Source organism: Thermobia domestica, chromosome 8, assembly GCF_964235325.1.
Source record: "Thermobia domestica chromosome 8, izTheDome1.hap1.1, whole genome shotgun sequence".
In the NCBI taxonomy this organism is placed as follows: domain Eukaryota; kingdom Metazoa; phylum Arthropoda; class Insecta; order Zygentoma; family Lepismatidae; genus Thermobia; species Thermobia domestica.
This window is the reverse complement of record NC_137461.1, coordinates 208,269,275-208,285,262: the sequence shown is the minus strand read 5'-3', so window position 1 is coordinate 208,285,262 and position 15,988 is coordinate 208,269,275. Positions and strand designations below refer to the sequence as shown.

The 15,988-nt window shown below is 35.8% G+C and overlaps 1 protein-coding gene across 4 annotated transcripts in view; it reads left to right on the top strand.

The window, feature by feature from the left end:
- Nucleotides 1-6,512, top strand: part of LOC145693429 (serine protease inhibitor 88Ea-like) — a 124,819-nt gene extending 118,307 nt beyond the window's left edge. For all 4 annotated transcript variants that reach the window (XM_081769417.1, XM_081769414.1, XM_081769415.1 and 1 more), the window contains exon 5: nt 5,501-6,512. In XM_081769417.1, coding sequence (XP_081625543.1) covers nt 5,501-5,785 — 285 coding nt within the window. In that variant the 3' untranslated portion in view covers nt 5,786-6,512. The remainder of the gene's footprint in view (nt 1-5,500) is intronic.
- The last annotated feature ends 9,476 nt before the right edge of the window (nt 6,513-15,988 follow it).

Genomic DNA, 15,988 nt, shown 5'->3' with positions numbered 1-15,988 from the left:
ATTATTATTATTATTATTATTATTATTATTATTATTATTATTATTATTATTATTTACAGACGCAATATCGTTTTGCAATCTAGGCACTGTGTATATTTTATTTATTATTTGTTGCCTACAGTCATTTGTGCAGCTTTGTTTAACAGTCTCTAAGATATATAGGTACATCATATTTTGATTGGGACGCCACATAAACTCACAAGTTAATAAAGCGAGAGAGGAAAGGTACACATGCTAGCCTGACTTCATCGCTTATTAGCAGAGCCAGATTTACTACTAGGTCCGCTAGGCCCGGTTCTAGGGGCCTACGTTGAACGAATACTTAATAAGCCAGGGAAAAATGAACAAGACGAAAACATTGCAGAAGTTGAATAATAATAATAATAATAATAATAATAATAATAATAATAATAATAATAAAGAAAGTCCTAGTATACACCCTCTGAGTAATATTTTCTCTAAGGAGTCGGTTGTCTTCAATCATTGGTGATAGAAGTTGAATGGACTTTTAACGATGTATAAAATTTCGTAGACAATTGCATAGGAGCGGACGCGTTACTCTGTATTGCTAATTCGCAAAGCGCTTCTGCATATATGAACTTTACAGCACCCTATCACCATACCAAAATTCAACTGAAGCAAAGGTGTACATATTATTAATTTAATTGCCACCCAAAATGGGGAACGGCAAACATTTTTCATCCTAGGGGTGCCAAAATATTAAAATCGGTCCTAATCTGTCTTTAATATTCAGAGTAAATTCACTTTATATTAGATGCTCATTCGACTCCTTCATTTTTGCTACCCCTCATATATGAAGCAAATATGTGGTTGGCATGGCTACAGTCCCAAAAAGAAATGAAAGTCATACGTTTCCAACATGTTCAATAAATAAGGACTTTTTTAGTGTTTGGTAGAGATCTCATCGATGGCTCGTATGTTTATTAGAGCATTCCTATCTTTACTTATTTCCAACTTGACAATACTAGTGTGGTAAATCTAGTGAAACAGTCATTGAGAATAAATGATAAGTGGAATATTAAGAACCGAAAGTCTTAAATTTTATTTTAATTGAGGATATAGTTTCTGGAATCTTATGTCATATTTGTTAATAGTAGGTCTAACTAGTATCAACACACTTGCGATGAAACTTACAAGAGAGAAGCCTTGATCAGCTACTAGCAGGGCTGAGTATTTACTTTTCTTTTATCAATATATGAAGTAAAAAAAAAAAAAAAAATGAAAAAAGAAACTCGTCACTTAAAGATTAGAAACTTCACGAGAGAAATATTAGATCTTAAGTCAGATCAACTGTCGTCTCTTAGCCATAAGAGAAAATGCGGGTCGGTTCTCGGAACAGTTAATCAGAACATTTGTTACACGAGTACGTATAGTTACGATCTATCAATTTTCATTTTATGTTGTCATTTGGAAGATGATTTGTTGATTATTTTGATACTGGTATCAAGACTCTTTTCTTCAACGTTAAAGTCTACTTTAGATCTAGTATATAGCTGTGAACTATCATAATTTAACCTTACAAAGTGTGCTCTTCAACTTCCTATAATCCGCACAATACCAGCATTACTGGCTTTTGCAATTACAACATAGCTGATATAACTACGATACTCTTAATTTATTCTTCTTCTTTTTCTTCTTTAAAACACCTTTCTTTGTTATCTGATTTTCTTATGCTTGAAGAAGAAGATATGATAAAAACTTATTCTGCATTCTCACAATTTGTTAAACTAACATTCGTAATAGGGATTCCATACTAGTGAAATATATTCAAGCTTGGATTTATTCAAATTATATGTTGATAGGAATTCAATTGTTGTTAGTTTTTATTTAATTTAAGTGTATAAAATGTTAAAGTATAGGACTCGTGTACTTCGTTATTAGGAGTAAAGCATAATGAAACACCACATAAAGTTAAAATATGAGAAAATCATTTATTTTCTTTTATAAAGCAAACTTGCTTTGTAGATCATAGAAGAAATAAACCTAAAATAATGCTAACCGTAGGTTTCTCGTTAATTTCTGATAGCATACTTTTTGGACTCTAATATGTCTTTAAAAACAGTATATCGTAAATAAATTATGTTGCTGTTCCATATTTTTATTTGCTCATTAGGAACATTGTAGATATATATTGATAAAATTCATAATGTAGCTGTTAATATGGAAATAATTAATCTGTTAGTTTGTGTTCATGTTTTGCTATTTATGATTAGCTTCTGAGATCCTGCTTCTACATTAGAAGAGGGGGAAGGAGTCTTGAGAAAGTTTTACAGCAGAAAATGAGGTGGTGAAATTGTTTCGATATTCATGAATATATTTCTTCATTCAAACTAATTCATTATAAATTACTATACCAGTGAGTTATTTAGTACAAAATTATTTTCTTCAAGTTCTTTACAGTGTGTGTGATACGTAATCAACTACGAAGATGGTTTTCAATAGGCGTAAATGCCATATTGCCGTTTACAGTAATTTCATATTTCAGGTCGTTACGAACATATGATAAACAGGCGTATATATGACTATACTTTTTAAAATTATATAGTTCTGAGAACTTATTGTAATTACAACTACAAAAAAACTATTATTTAGTATTATATAAAGGAAGGAAAGTAACATGTATAAGCATGTTATTGAAATCTTGCAGATACATCTACAGTTCCAAGTTTGTGGAGATTTTTCGAAAGTACTGAACCACTATGATACGTATGCCTCTGCTGAAGAAAGATAGAAGATAATCGTTCTTCAAAAGAATTTTATAATTATCTGCATTACGAGTACCTATCTTTTAAGTTTCAGAGAGCCAAAGAGCTGCTAGAATTACAGCCACTCACATCTATTATTACAGATTGCTGTTGCTGCTGTTCACACGTTGAGAAATTAATCTTAATAAATCTTTAAGAATTTCCCTCAAAAACTATCCTTCGCCGAATGAGCGTAGGTGAAATGGGAATACCAGTTTCGCCTATGTCTGAGATGAGTCAGTAATAATGTCAATTAGTAATTAGGTCAGTAGCGAAACTAAAATATGCCAAACAGGTAGGGCCGTCAGGAAACATATGGCTATAGGTTTCAAGTCCTATGCCCTCACTAATGCCTTCAATATATAATTAAATATATATGGTTATTTTTGATCTTATGTGTATTATATCCAAAAATTTTCTTTCTTTTTACTTTCTTTTCTCTTTTACAAAGCTTTAAATATACTAAATTTTTGTGTTCGCTTTGTGAGAGGAAGACTGGGATATATCCGCTTGTATTTTATTAGCCTACTTATGGTACTTGAACCTCTTCTAACTATTGCAATTTTTTTACGTTAAAAATTTAGCTATTTTCTTGAATCTGTTCTAGATTTCCACTAAATAACGCAGTTATTTTCATATTCTTTAAGCCTGTCTTTTTATATGCGTTGCATTTAAATCTGACCTATCTAGATTTCAGTTTCAATAATGAAAATTCAGATTACATATATTCGGACTGAAGTTCTGTTAACTATTCCCGTAAGCCATCTTTCAGTGGCGAGAAACAGTAGTGAGAAATGTCTGCCATGTGTAATATGATTATGACTAATTCAGTGGTGCCCACCCCCCCTCATGTCCATGACGCACCCCCCCTCAATTGTCTATCCGTAGGTGTTCTTCCATGAAAAAAAATCTTTTCGATTAATTTTTACACCCTCTCAAACATATTTATATAGATTTTTAACCCCCCCCAAATATTTCAATGACGCAGTTTGCGTCATAGCCCCCCCCTTGTGGGCACCCCTGACTAATTGTAAGGTTAATGAGCACATTATTATTGATGTATTTGTTCGCTGTCACCAGAAATTTAATTTTGTATTATGATCCATGTACTCACCAATTTCAGCGGATATCATTACAGGAATGTGTTAACCCAAAAATATAAGCCTGAGTAGTGATTCAGATCTCATTTCGGTCCCGACTCATATGCCAAAGAAGGAATACTTATTTGTTACATAAGTTAGACAACTTAAACCGGAGTAACAATTTGAGCTTGTTTTGCTTGTCTTTTAAGATAAAGAAAACTCATATAAACAAATTTTTAAGCAATTGTAATGCAGATCTTTTGTTTCAAGTGTCAAATTTATTTAATTTTGGAGATTTTCAGGAAATGTATATGTAATTAATGCTTTCATATATATCATTACCTGAGAAATGGAATCAATATTTTTAAAATGGACTAGTTATTATTTTTAATGCACGATGAAGAATCACTTCTTTGGAGACTGTTCATAGTGATTATGGAAGGAAAATACTGATCGATAATAGAGAGAGGTGCTGAGTCCATCACTGAATGGACATCTGCAAAATTTCTCTGATTGCTTCCAACTATATTTCTCAGTTGGATGAGCACAGGAAAGACTTCTTGTTCTCTCACTGAAGATTGAAAGATATGATAAACTGTAACCCACTGAATCAGCGTATACTTCTTGCTTTTATACATTATTAGTGTTGTTTTATATATCATTTGCTTTTGTTTCCATTTGAAAAATTTTCTTCCAACATTGGAGTTAGTTTGACTAGGGAATTAGAAAGCTTCTCGTCCATCTCAGAAGCATGCGTATGTCATAATGTCTTATATGCACATATTTCCGTGTTACTCTGGTGGTTGCACGCTTTTGGACTACCTTGTGAAATTAAATTACAACTTCCATAGAGTTAAAATGATAAAAACAAATAATTAGTTACACGTTTTTGCGTTAATCAGTATTTAAACTCAATACTCACTTTTTAGAAGAGACTACAAAAGATGTTACTTCATTAATAATCTGTACTTACAATGATAGGATATTCAACTCTAAAGCGCAATTTCAACCTGACTGTATCATACTTAACGAGCCTGATGCGTTTTCAAGGATTATTTCAGCTTCTCTCGACAGCAGGTCACTCACGAAACTCCATTTATTACGTTATTGATAATGTTACCTTCATTGTCGTAAAAAATTGTAACTACAGGACGTTAACGTTTTAGTTAATTTCCAATTTTCTGTACTTCTCATTTCTTTTAATGTAATATTATAATTCATGCTCAAGAAATAATCGCATTCAATATTATCAAAATTAATCAGAACAAGAATTTCCTATGTAGCTAGGCTTGTCCTGGGTTTAATGATGGTGAAGGCACCAAATTTTCGGCCTTGTGTTTGGTTGGATAGGAGTTTAGCATCCCTTTTAGCACCGATGCTGTATGAGGTGTGGACGTTTAGAGGAAATTAAACCCAGATGAGTTTAATGTTACTGTACTTGAATTAAAAGGTAGAAATCTCAAAAGATCTATAAGTGAAGTTGTTCTGAATACTCATCAAACTCTGTGAAAACACCCGGCTTGCCATAGTAATTTGTAGGTTCTAAAGCCAGATTTTAGTTCTAATCAAATCAAAATCAATTAACCTTTGTCATACAACTCTTACTTGCTATTGTGTGGTTAAAATATGTTAATGTGACTTTCTATTTTTCAGGTTCTTGGTAAGTTGGGTCTAGACGAACTGTTTAACGGAGCTGATTTGTCAGGATTCACGGGACAACCTGGATTAAGACTTGATGAAGCCATTCACAAGGCACAAATTGAAGTTACAGAAGAAGGTTCCGTTGCGGCTGCCGCTACTGCTATATTCTCTTTCCGTTCATCACGGCCTCTAGATCCAGCCAAATTCACCTGCAATCATCCATTTGTATTCCTTATTTACGATAAGATATCCAAAACCATTCTATTTATGGGAGTTTTCAGAACTCCAAGGTTATGAAAACATAATGAACTGGAGTTATACAAACGACCTGTAAATTAAAATAATGTTGACTTAATACAGTAAGCGTTCAGTACGAGGAACGATAAGTTTGTTGGAGTAAGTGGCTTTTGGAACTTTCGGAAAGTTACTCCAGTGTCATGTTCCGTGTGTGTGTTCAGTTGAAATAAACATGACAGGTACTTCATTCATTGCCCTGTGAACTTTTAAGAACGAATACATGCTTCGAAGAGAATCTGCCTAATTCAAGTCATTAGTAATATTGTATGTATGTATGTGTGTGTATATGTATGTATGTATGTGCGTGTGTATGTAAGAAATGAATGAAGTGTAGTGTGTAACTTGTGTGTATGTATTACATCACAATATTATTTGTATAAACCACCATTTAGTTTCAGAACTAGTAGAATAAAACTATATTCCTACATTTTGTTCGCAGCATTCATATAGTCAGTTTTATGCGTTCACTAATTATGATTTTGAAACAAATATTATAAGTGTTCTATAGAAAATAAAACCGTACGTGTAAATTTATTTGAAACTAAATCCTAAATTATTAAATACTAGTTACGTTGAGAAACTTTGTACTTCAAATTTGGCGTATGTTGTAAATTAAAAAAAATAAAATGAAAAAAAAAAAAGTTTGAAGTTAAGCTTAAGAAAACAAAAAATATAACTTTTTTGTTCAGAATAAACAATTTCTTGTAATAAATGTTCTTACAAAACAGTCTAGCCTTTTGCTTCACTTTAAATAATTACAAAAATATCCAACACGACCAAAATCATTAATTTTCTTTTAAAATTGACATCTTGTGGCGTTGTAATGGAGTATGGACCTAAGTTCTTAATTAATAATTCAAAATTTTTGATTTTCAGTTGTTTCACTATAAATTTCATGTTAAATAATTCTGGGTCACGGGTCAGCTGCCGAACTCATCCTGGACGCTAACAGCTACTTAAAATATAGAGCATAATGATTTAGTTCATATCAATGTATTTGAAAATTATTTTAGATTAACGACTAGGTTTAGTTTACTTGCTTCAAATTATCGAAATACCTCGTGTATTATCCATGATAAAAAAAAAAAAAAAAAAAAAATTGGACTCCAATTTGCTGAATTTAATCATCAGATGACTGGTTTTCTTAAAAGTAGCTAGCGAATCAAATTTCAAGTAGAAATTTTCCAGTTCATTTCCTACATTTTCCAGCGTACACAAACTTGATAATGTAGGAAGAAATTAAATGCATTATGAGGGTGCAAACATAATTCCAGTTTTAAATGTATGTACTCTTTATTTTAAAGCTTAGTTTTTCAGTCACATGTGTCAAGAGTTCTACTAGTATACACATATAATTCAACCCTGTTAAAACCTCCTAGCACACCTTTGAGGTGAGTGTTATCGGAAGACATGAAAATGATCGAAAAGATCGAAATTAGCGTCGAATCCATAGTTTTCTGGGTCCATGAGCTGATTGGTTACAATTCAGGTTCCCTTTAAGTCCAAGTTCAGCCCCCTAGTTAGGGTGTCTCCCTATTACACCTAGCGGGAGTAGGAGGAGTGGCATAAACAAAATCGAAAGCGACCGATATTAGTATTGAATCCGTAGTTTTCCTATTCATCTCACTACGAATTCGTAGTGAGATGAATAGGACACTTCCAATCACATTCAACTGAAACAATGTCGAATCCGTAGTTTTCGGGGCTCCTAAGTTGATTGATGACAGTTTTGATGCCTTTTAAGGTCAGCTCCCAGTTGAGATAAGACCCCCTAGCACTCCTAGAACGGAAGAAGGGAGAAACAAAACTGATCGAAAACGACCATATAGTTTTCGGGACCATGGATGACACTTCCGATACCATCTAAGTCCATTTAAACCCCTATTAACACCTGGGACGAGTGTGAAATGCTGACATGTAAAAGTATCGAAAACGACCGATATTGGTGTCGAATCATTAGTTTTGAACGTCGTTAACTGGTGTCCGTCCTGACGATGCTTAAGTCTAAGTTTAGCCCTCAGTAGGGGTAAGACTCCCTTAGCACTCCTAGAGAGTGAGAGAAGACGAAATGATAAAACGACCAATATTAGTGTCGAATCCTAATTTTCCGGGTTGTACAGATAATAAATGACGCTTTAAATGCCATTTAAGTACAAGTTCAGCCCGCACTGGCACCCGGGAGGTTCAAGTTGTGACATGTACAGTCCGCAGCAAAAAAACCTGCAACATGAGCATGTAAGTTTATTGTGAAGCGACGAATTCTTTTTCACCAAAAATAAGTGTGCAGGGGAGGACGCCGAGGTTTCTCCTGGCATGATTCGTGCCACTTAGACGTTATGTTGATTCCATGCACTGTTAGGCATAGTTTACAATAAACTTACATGCTCATGTTGAAGGTTTTTTGCTGCGGACTGTACAAGTAAAAATAATAGAAATTGACTAATATCAGCGCCGAATCCATAGGTTTTGGAGTCCCTAAGTTGATTGGTGGCAGTTTAGATTACTTTGAATTTCGAATTCAGCCTGCAGTAGCGGTAAGACTCCCTAGCACACCTAAGGAGAATGGAAAGGGGTAACATACACAATGGTTAAAAACGACCGATATTAGTGTAGTCCATAGTTTTTGGGGTCGCTGAGATTTATACCGACATTCCTGATGGCGTTTATATTAAAGTTATGCACCGGTAGTGCCCTTGTGGGCCGGGGAGGGAAGGGGATGTTGAAGAAGCCAAAGAGGGTAGTTGGTGAAACTGTTACACGTTAATGTTTTTTTTACAATAAACGTATTATTTTGCTCAGCGAGTAGTTTAAATCAGATTTAAGTCTACCACAAGCAAAGTCTGGACAATGGAAAATATTACAACTATTTACAGTGAACCATGCTTATAACGGAATTCTATGGCAATTTTTGTTTTGTTGTGGGCAGTTTTCCTATAATAGAAATTCCATTGTGTTTTAACAATAAAATTAGATACTTCGTTAACTGCAAAGCTACATGAATAATTAGGTTAATAAATATTTGAACGCTCTATATTTAGTAGCTTAATAATTTATTATTCTTTTAGTAATTTATGCTAAAAGAAAGTTAAATCTTAATTTTAGATGTCCAAACTATGCATCAATGTCGGAAGTCTAATAGAACGGCTTTACCTATCTGTCAATAGGTATCAGAGCAAAAACAGTACCGAGATGCGATTTTTTGCAATCTATTCTGCGTTTCGTGAATAGATTCCATTTCCTCTGTTAGCTCTCTACTCAAACCAGAAGTGGTTCAAATTAGTCATTTCCAGTCTTAATGTTTATCACTATAGAATGGAACGTTTATAGCAAGTTGCAAAAAGCTGTTTCTCGCAAACGATACAGTGTCTCAGCCTAGGGCAACCTATCATGATGAACACTATCAAGACCGAAAGTGGTTCAAATTTAATATTACTTCCGGTTTAAGTATACTGATTTCCATAGCGCAAAAATGGTAGACATATCGACATGTAGTTTTTTGCAAACGATTCATTGTGCCGAGAAAAAAAAATATCTTCATTAACCCTCTATTGAAACCGGAAATGGTTAAAATTAACCATTTTTTGTCTCAACATTTATCGCCATAGAACAAAAATAGAGGGTGCCCGGGAAATAAGGACGAATTTGAATTTTGCACCATTTTGTTATATGATGGTTGGCAGCCGTGGTTTTACCATGTTTGTTATCCTGTATCCTTCCGATTAGTAGCCTGTGTGGTGAGCATTGTTGGTTGATGTTTATTTCGGCATGGAGCGTTTGACAACAAAGCAACGCATCCAAGGGATTAAAAGTTATTACAAAAACAAGGAAAGTCCCACAGCAACCGTTCGAGATTTGCGTGTGACATTTGGACGCAATATTGCTCCTACTGAATCATCAGTTCGGAAGTCGGTCCTGAAGTTTGAGACCACGGGGCCAGTGTTAAATGTTAAGTAAACTGGACGGGCAGCAGAAGTGATTGGCCCCTACTTTTTTGAAGACAAGGAGGGAGCTGGCGTCATTGTGAACGGCGACCGTTATAAACACATGCTTTCAGATGGGTTTTTCCCAGTTTTGGATGAAATGGAAATTGAAAATGACGATTTTTGGTTTCAGCAAGATGGTACAACCTATCACACATCCCGTGAAACGATTGGTCTGCTGAATGAAAACTTTCCTCAAAAAAATATCTCATTGCGAGGAAATAAAGAATGGCCTGCCAGATGATGCAATCTTATCCCTTGACTGTTTTTGGGGGGGGGGATTTGTGAAATCTAAAGTGTACGTGAACAAACCACAGACAATACAACAACTGAAGGATGAAATTAAGAGGGTTATTAACGGCATCACACCAGATGTTTGTGAACGCGTCATCTTAAATTTGAATGAACGCATTGCTTATTGCCGTGCAGCCTTGGGTGGTCATATGCCGGATACAATTTTTCATACATAAATGGGAGAAGTTACTCAATGTGTTTATTAATTTTTTTTCAATATATTTTATATTAGTTTTATAGCACTTTAATATTCATCCCTATTTCCCGGACACCTTCTAGTAATAAATAATAAGCGGTTTCCTGCAGTTGATTCTGGACCCCTAGAGTAAATACCATCAAAACCCGCAACAGTCTATTAAAACCGGAAGTGGTTCAAATTTACCACTTGTTCCATTTCCAGTATTTATTTCCGTAGAGAAGGAAACGTAAAGTAATATCCACATGCAGTTTTTCGTAACAGCTTCCCACGAGTAGATTCGACCCCCCTCCCTTGACCCAGAATTGATTGAAATTAATGATTACCTTTTTCAACTTTCATCGCCATAAAACAAAATCATTAAAGCATAGAGAGTAATGACCATTCAGCGTCCGAGGAACAAGTTTGATCTTAGATTTTATTAATCTATTGCAACCAGTTTTTACAGATTTACTACTTCGAGTTTTGAAATGACAGTTTGAAAGTCTACTGTAGTTTCACACTGTGAAACGAAACTCACTTGTTTCAGAGTATAATTCTAATGTAAAACACAAACACGGAATGCTTTAGAACAGTGATGTACAAGTTAGAATTAGAGGTGGGCCAATCACAGAGACTTAGGATACTGGTGTCAAGGTCCTTACAAAACAATGTAGAACATTTTCACTGGAAATTAATATCCATATTTAATGAAGAAACTCGTTCATCGTACATTAATTAACACCACAGGAACACAACAACGACAAGCAAAATATTTACTAACTGAAAACAAAATATTAACCATTTCAACGGGAAACTTGATCCTTCGTGTTCTGAAATAATTTCTCAATGTTCGGTGATACACTTGATGTTCCAAGACTGTCGATATTTTCAAGGTGGACATAAGTTATCTAGGATAAATTTTGAATTCAATTTAAGATATACATTTTCAATAACAGACAGGTTGGGGCCGGCTGTTGCACATGGCTGCTTTAGAAGGGTAGACAGTACTTGTAGACATGGTGACGATAATAAACTATCAAATTTAATGAGAAATCAACTTTTTTTAAACTTAGAAAAGGTAATATTGTACTGACCTGCGCTCAGAAGCTCCTGGCGTGCAAAGCTGTGGAACCAGGGGCGTCATTTAGGGAGGGCAGGAGGGGTCAATTGCCCCTCCTCCCCAAGAGTTTGAGGAATACATATACTTTAATCGATTGTCTACTGATATACTAGTACAAAACGTAAAAATCTTATATCGTGGTGCTCTTGCCCCATCAAGCGAAGTCTGAAATGACGCCCCTGTGTGGAACACAGCCTTTGTTGCCGATCCGAGCCTGTCCCCGACCGAGCTTGGCTACCAAGTATAGGGATCTTTATTTCTTAGATGATAGGCTGTTTGGTCACCGAATTTCGTTCAGATCCGGTCAATAGTTACCAAGAAATAAAGTATATACAAGCTGAGCTGTGCCTGTTCATCGTTGATCTCAGCCACCGAATATAGAGATTCTTATTCTTTCGACGATGGGCTACTTGCCACGAAATTTCGTTTACATCCAGTCAGTAGTTACTGAAAAATAAAGTGTCACACACATATACCTGGAATAAAACTAGAATCTCCCGTATGCTTACACCTGAGCTGAAATACCAATTCTATGACACATGGGTAGGAAAGCAGATTTTAATTGATGTTATGCGCAGATATCCCTTACAGTAGAGTGCATTTTTTTTTTTTTTTGGTTAAACGCACCCTCAAACAGAATCTGAATCTCGAAATGACCATTATTAATTTCAAGAAACATATTTTAAATGTGTATTTGTGGCATGGCATCTCACAAATGTTCAGATTTTCGGATATATTTTCTAAACGTACGTATTGTCACCGATTTGGTTTTACAGTTTCTCTCTTGTGAATCGACGCTTCAGCACATCTTATATACAGTAAGTACGAATTAAAACCACACAAGGTGTGATCAAAAGGTACGGTTAATGCAGTTGCACTGTGCCATCTATCGATGTATCCATTTCAACCAGTGAGCTCGGTAGCCTAAACTTTTGGTACAGTCAGTGTGGAGTTTGAATGAGTTGTGACATATTACTTGGCTTCCAGAGGCAGAAGAGTGAGGACGTTTTAAGAGTGTCTGAGTCGCTCGCCAACATTGTTTTGTTCTAGCAAGGAACCCTGGGTATCGATCAGAACCCGATGCTCATGAAACTTTGTATATAAAGTGCCTCGGAAAACTCTCACAGCCAAAATTGTAGCTGCAGTGTCCAAGACGTTGGGACACACGGGCTCGAGAAAGATCAAAAGTGGAATGTCAGTACATCAGGGAGATGGTGAGAAAATGCACGTTTTTCTTTAAAACTGGTCATTGTAACGACACGGAATGAGCATACATAGATATGAGATGGTAGATATGATATGTTAAAACTAATAAAATGAATATCCCCCATTTTCAAAGAGGCCATGTTGAAGCTAGTGCAATTGGTATAAATGAAAAGAGGGTCGTGCGATGCATTGATTAGAACGTAAATAGACGCAAACACCTGTTGGTGAATTCTGTTGTTACATTATCCTTGTGCTTCTGGTAGAGTACAAGATGAGAAAAGTGTATCTCATGACACTCGAGAAGATGGAGGGTATGGAGTGCTATGAGTGGGATCAGTGTAGCTAGAAAAACAGAGCGAAATATAACTGTAGCACTATTTGATTGTGTCAGACATGTAATTGGTGTGGATGGTCTGATATGACGTTCAATCTTCATAATAATGTTTTGGTTGATATAATGGGTAAATACATTGTTACTACAGGTAGTTGTGCTTTGTGAACGTGAGATTCTGTTGGTAGTTGTGCTTTGCTACTGGTAAATCCACTCATTTCATTTGCACCACGTGCCTGGGTCGAATTGGTTTTGCTTGGTCGAAAATGGGACCTACTTGTTTGTGTTCTCCGAGCCCATGAAGATCGGTCAATGAGCTGACAGTGAAATGTATTGTGTTTGAAAATCACAATAATATGGCGGGAGGAAAATGTAGGATATCGAATGAATGGAACGAGTAAGTCTCGGTGTGAAGGATTAATCTCTCTGACATTCATGCTTGACAACGTCGTATTTCATCCTCAAGACATTTAGCAGGTCGCAAAGACATCCACACTTTGGAACAAAACATCGTATGATCGGACGTAAAAGAGCAACCATTCGTCTTATGTCCATTCGTGTAACTGATTCGAAAGTACCAGTAGTTGTATGCTTTTTATACCATTGTCAAGAGAGAAATTGGTAAAATAACGCTACTAACCAATGTTAAAGATCAGCTAGTATTATTGATATACCGTCTATTAGAGCAACATTTGACATGACAACTGCTCGAAAATTCTATAGTAAAAGGTTTGTATAAAGTGGACATATGAATGTATGCATGAACTTTGCTTCCGAAATAAATGATTGCCAGCATAATGTGGTTAATCTTCAAGTGTCTGCCCTGAATGAGTGTGTTTTAGCGAGATAGAAGAAAAGCAAAGTAATAAAACGAATAGCTCTCCCAAAACCGATAAGAACTCGCATTTCGTACCGTGGACAAGAAAATGAACTGCAAATAAGGGGGGGGGGTAAGGGGGAGGCACACACCCGTCGATGCGAGTGAAAATAGATAGGTAACACTGAAACACAACGCCACTGGGTTACGTTCTCTCCTCGCTCACAACTCATTGGGTTGTGTGCGACAAACACTACTATGGCGTTCTAAAAATCAAATGTGTACCTACATCATGAATATATACAATCTGATGGAAGAAGTGATGTCTATGTTGAAAGGGACTTGGGAAAGAAAAAGTGTTTAGTGAACACAAGAACAAATGTGTGCAGTACTTTTGATATCGACTAAACAACTGACACAGAAAAGGAAAGGAAAAGGAACATGGAAGTCAGCGAAGAACATTCTCTTGAGTTCGACGAGTATATGCCGGAACCAGAAGGAGCATTTGATGATATTATGAACGAAGATGCAGAAGGATCATTAATGTCGTCTTCGAACAGAGAATACGTACCCAAGCAACCACCGACGTCGGATCAGCGTTTTTAAAAGGTCCAATTTTTTCAGAAGACGTTACTTTCTGGCCTTTGTGTTCATATTATGTACGTGCAGAAATTGACACAGGAACACCTCAAACTTTGTAGTCACATTTCAACGTGCAATGCACGCCTATACAAAGTCAAATATACCTGTATGTACAGTCAGCGACAGTAGAAAATGGAGGTTGGATACATAAGAAATGATAGCTTTTTCCAGTATCAGAATAGTTTCACTCGATGTCTGATAGTTGGACAACCAACATGACAGCAAATACGTGCCCGAAAACATAACATGCCAGGATATTCCTCCACTCGGAGGAAAAAGTATTACTATCTGAAAGCATCATTTAGAGAAACAACCACGAGATAAATCTGCAGAAATTCCATTCACATTAAGTTCAAAGAGATAGGAATTAAAGCAAAGAAAACGAAAACAATAATACGCTTCATGCAGAAACCGAAAAAGTACGGATAGCTAAACAAAATGAGAAAAGAAGGAAAGAGGGAAAGGAAAGAGCAAAAGATATGGGAATAAATTAAATTTTAACACTTAAGGATAAACAGTTTCCGTCTTTCCCGCTGTCCCCATCTTGGGTTTTCTTCCTTCATAGGATAAATCTCTTTCAGTATCAAACGCGAACATCATTTAGTGTTGAATTCCTTGAAAAAAAATTAACTCAGTCTAGGCCGAGACTCGAACTCCAGACTCTTAGAATGACAGTCTCACGCGGTACCCATTTACCTACACAGGCTCTAACTACTATGTTTATAAATCTGCTATTACCCGCGCTGTTATCAAACGTGTTAAATGAGCCATTGTCGGTGAGCCACCCAAGTTCCATTTGAAGTTTAAATTTTATTTACCTCACTTAGCCATCTATGTGTAGCAGTCCCCTTGCTTTCATAAAAAGCATTTGTTCTGTAGATTAAAATCAAGAATGAATTAATCTGTACTCTTGTGAGCTTACTGGTGCACCAACATATCTATCTATCTATCTATCTATCTATCTATCTATCTATCTATATATATATATATATATATATATATATATATATATATATATATATATATATATATATATATATATATATACAGGGTGGGCCATTTTAATCAATCCACGGAAATATCTGAAAAATGATAAAACATAGAAGAAATGTTTGAAGTACACATTATATATTGCTAAGGGGGAAAACCAATTCCGTCAAAAGTACCCCTCTCCGCCGCCCGTAAATGGGGGTAACGGAGGGTAACTCTGAAATGTCAAATGGGAACATGGGTCGAGTAATACCTCGTTCGAAAGGTCTTGGAAAACTAAGTAACGCTGTACTAAAAGATGTTTCATATGGAGCACCAGTTTCAAAATGGCCGCCATGATATAGTTTGGAAACTCCAGTGCCCGCAGTATGAAAACCATGGTAGGTAAATGAAAAATAGAAATGAAATCTTTGAGTTTTACGTCCCACGGTTATGCCGGTTAGGCTAAAGGAGACGGTGATTATGAGAAATGAATGAAATGGTGGAATGAAGAAAGTGGGAGGAAACGGGAGAACCAAGAGAAAATCCACGCACACGGTGTTTGTCCACCACTAAGTTCACTTGGTGCGAGCTGAGATCGAACTAAGGACGCCATGCATTAGAGGTGAACGCTCTACCACTGAGCCACCGCGGCCCGACCAAGGA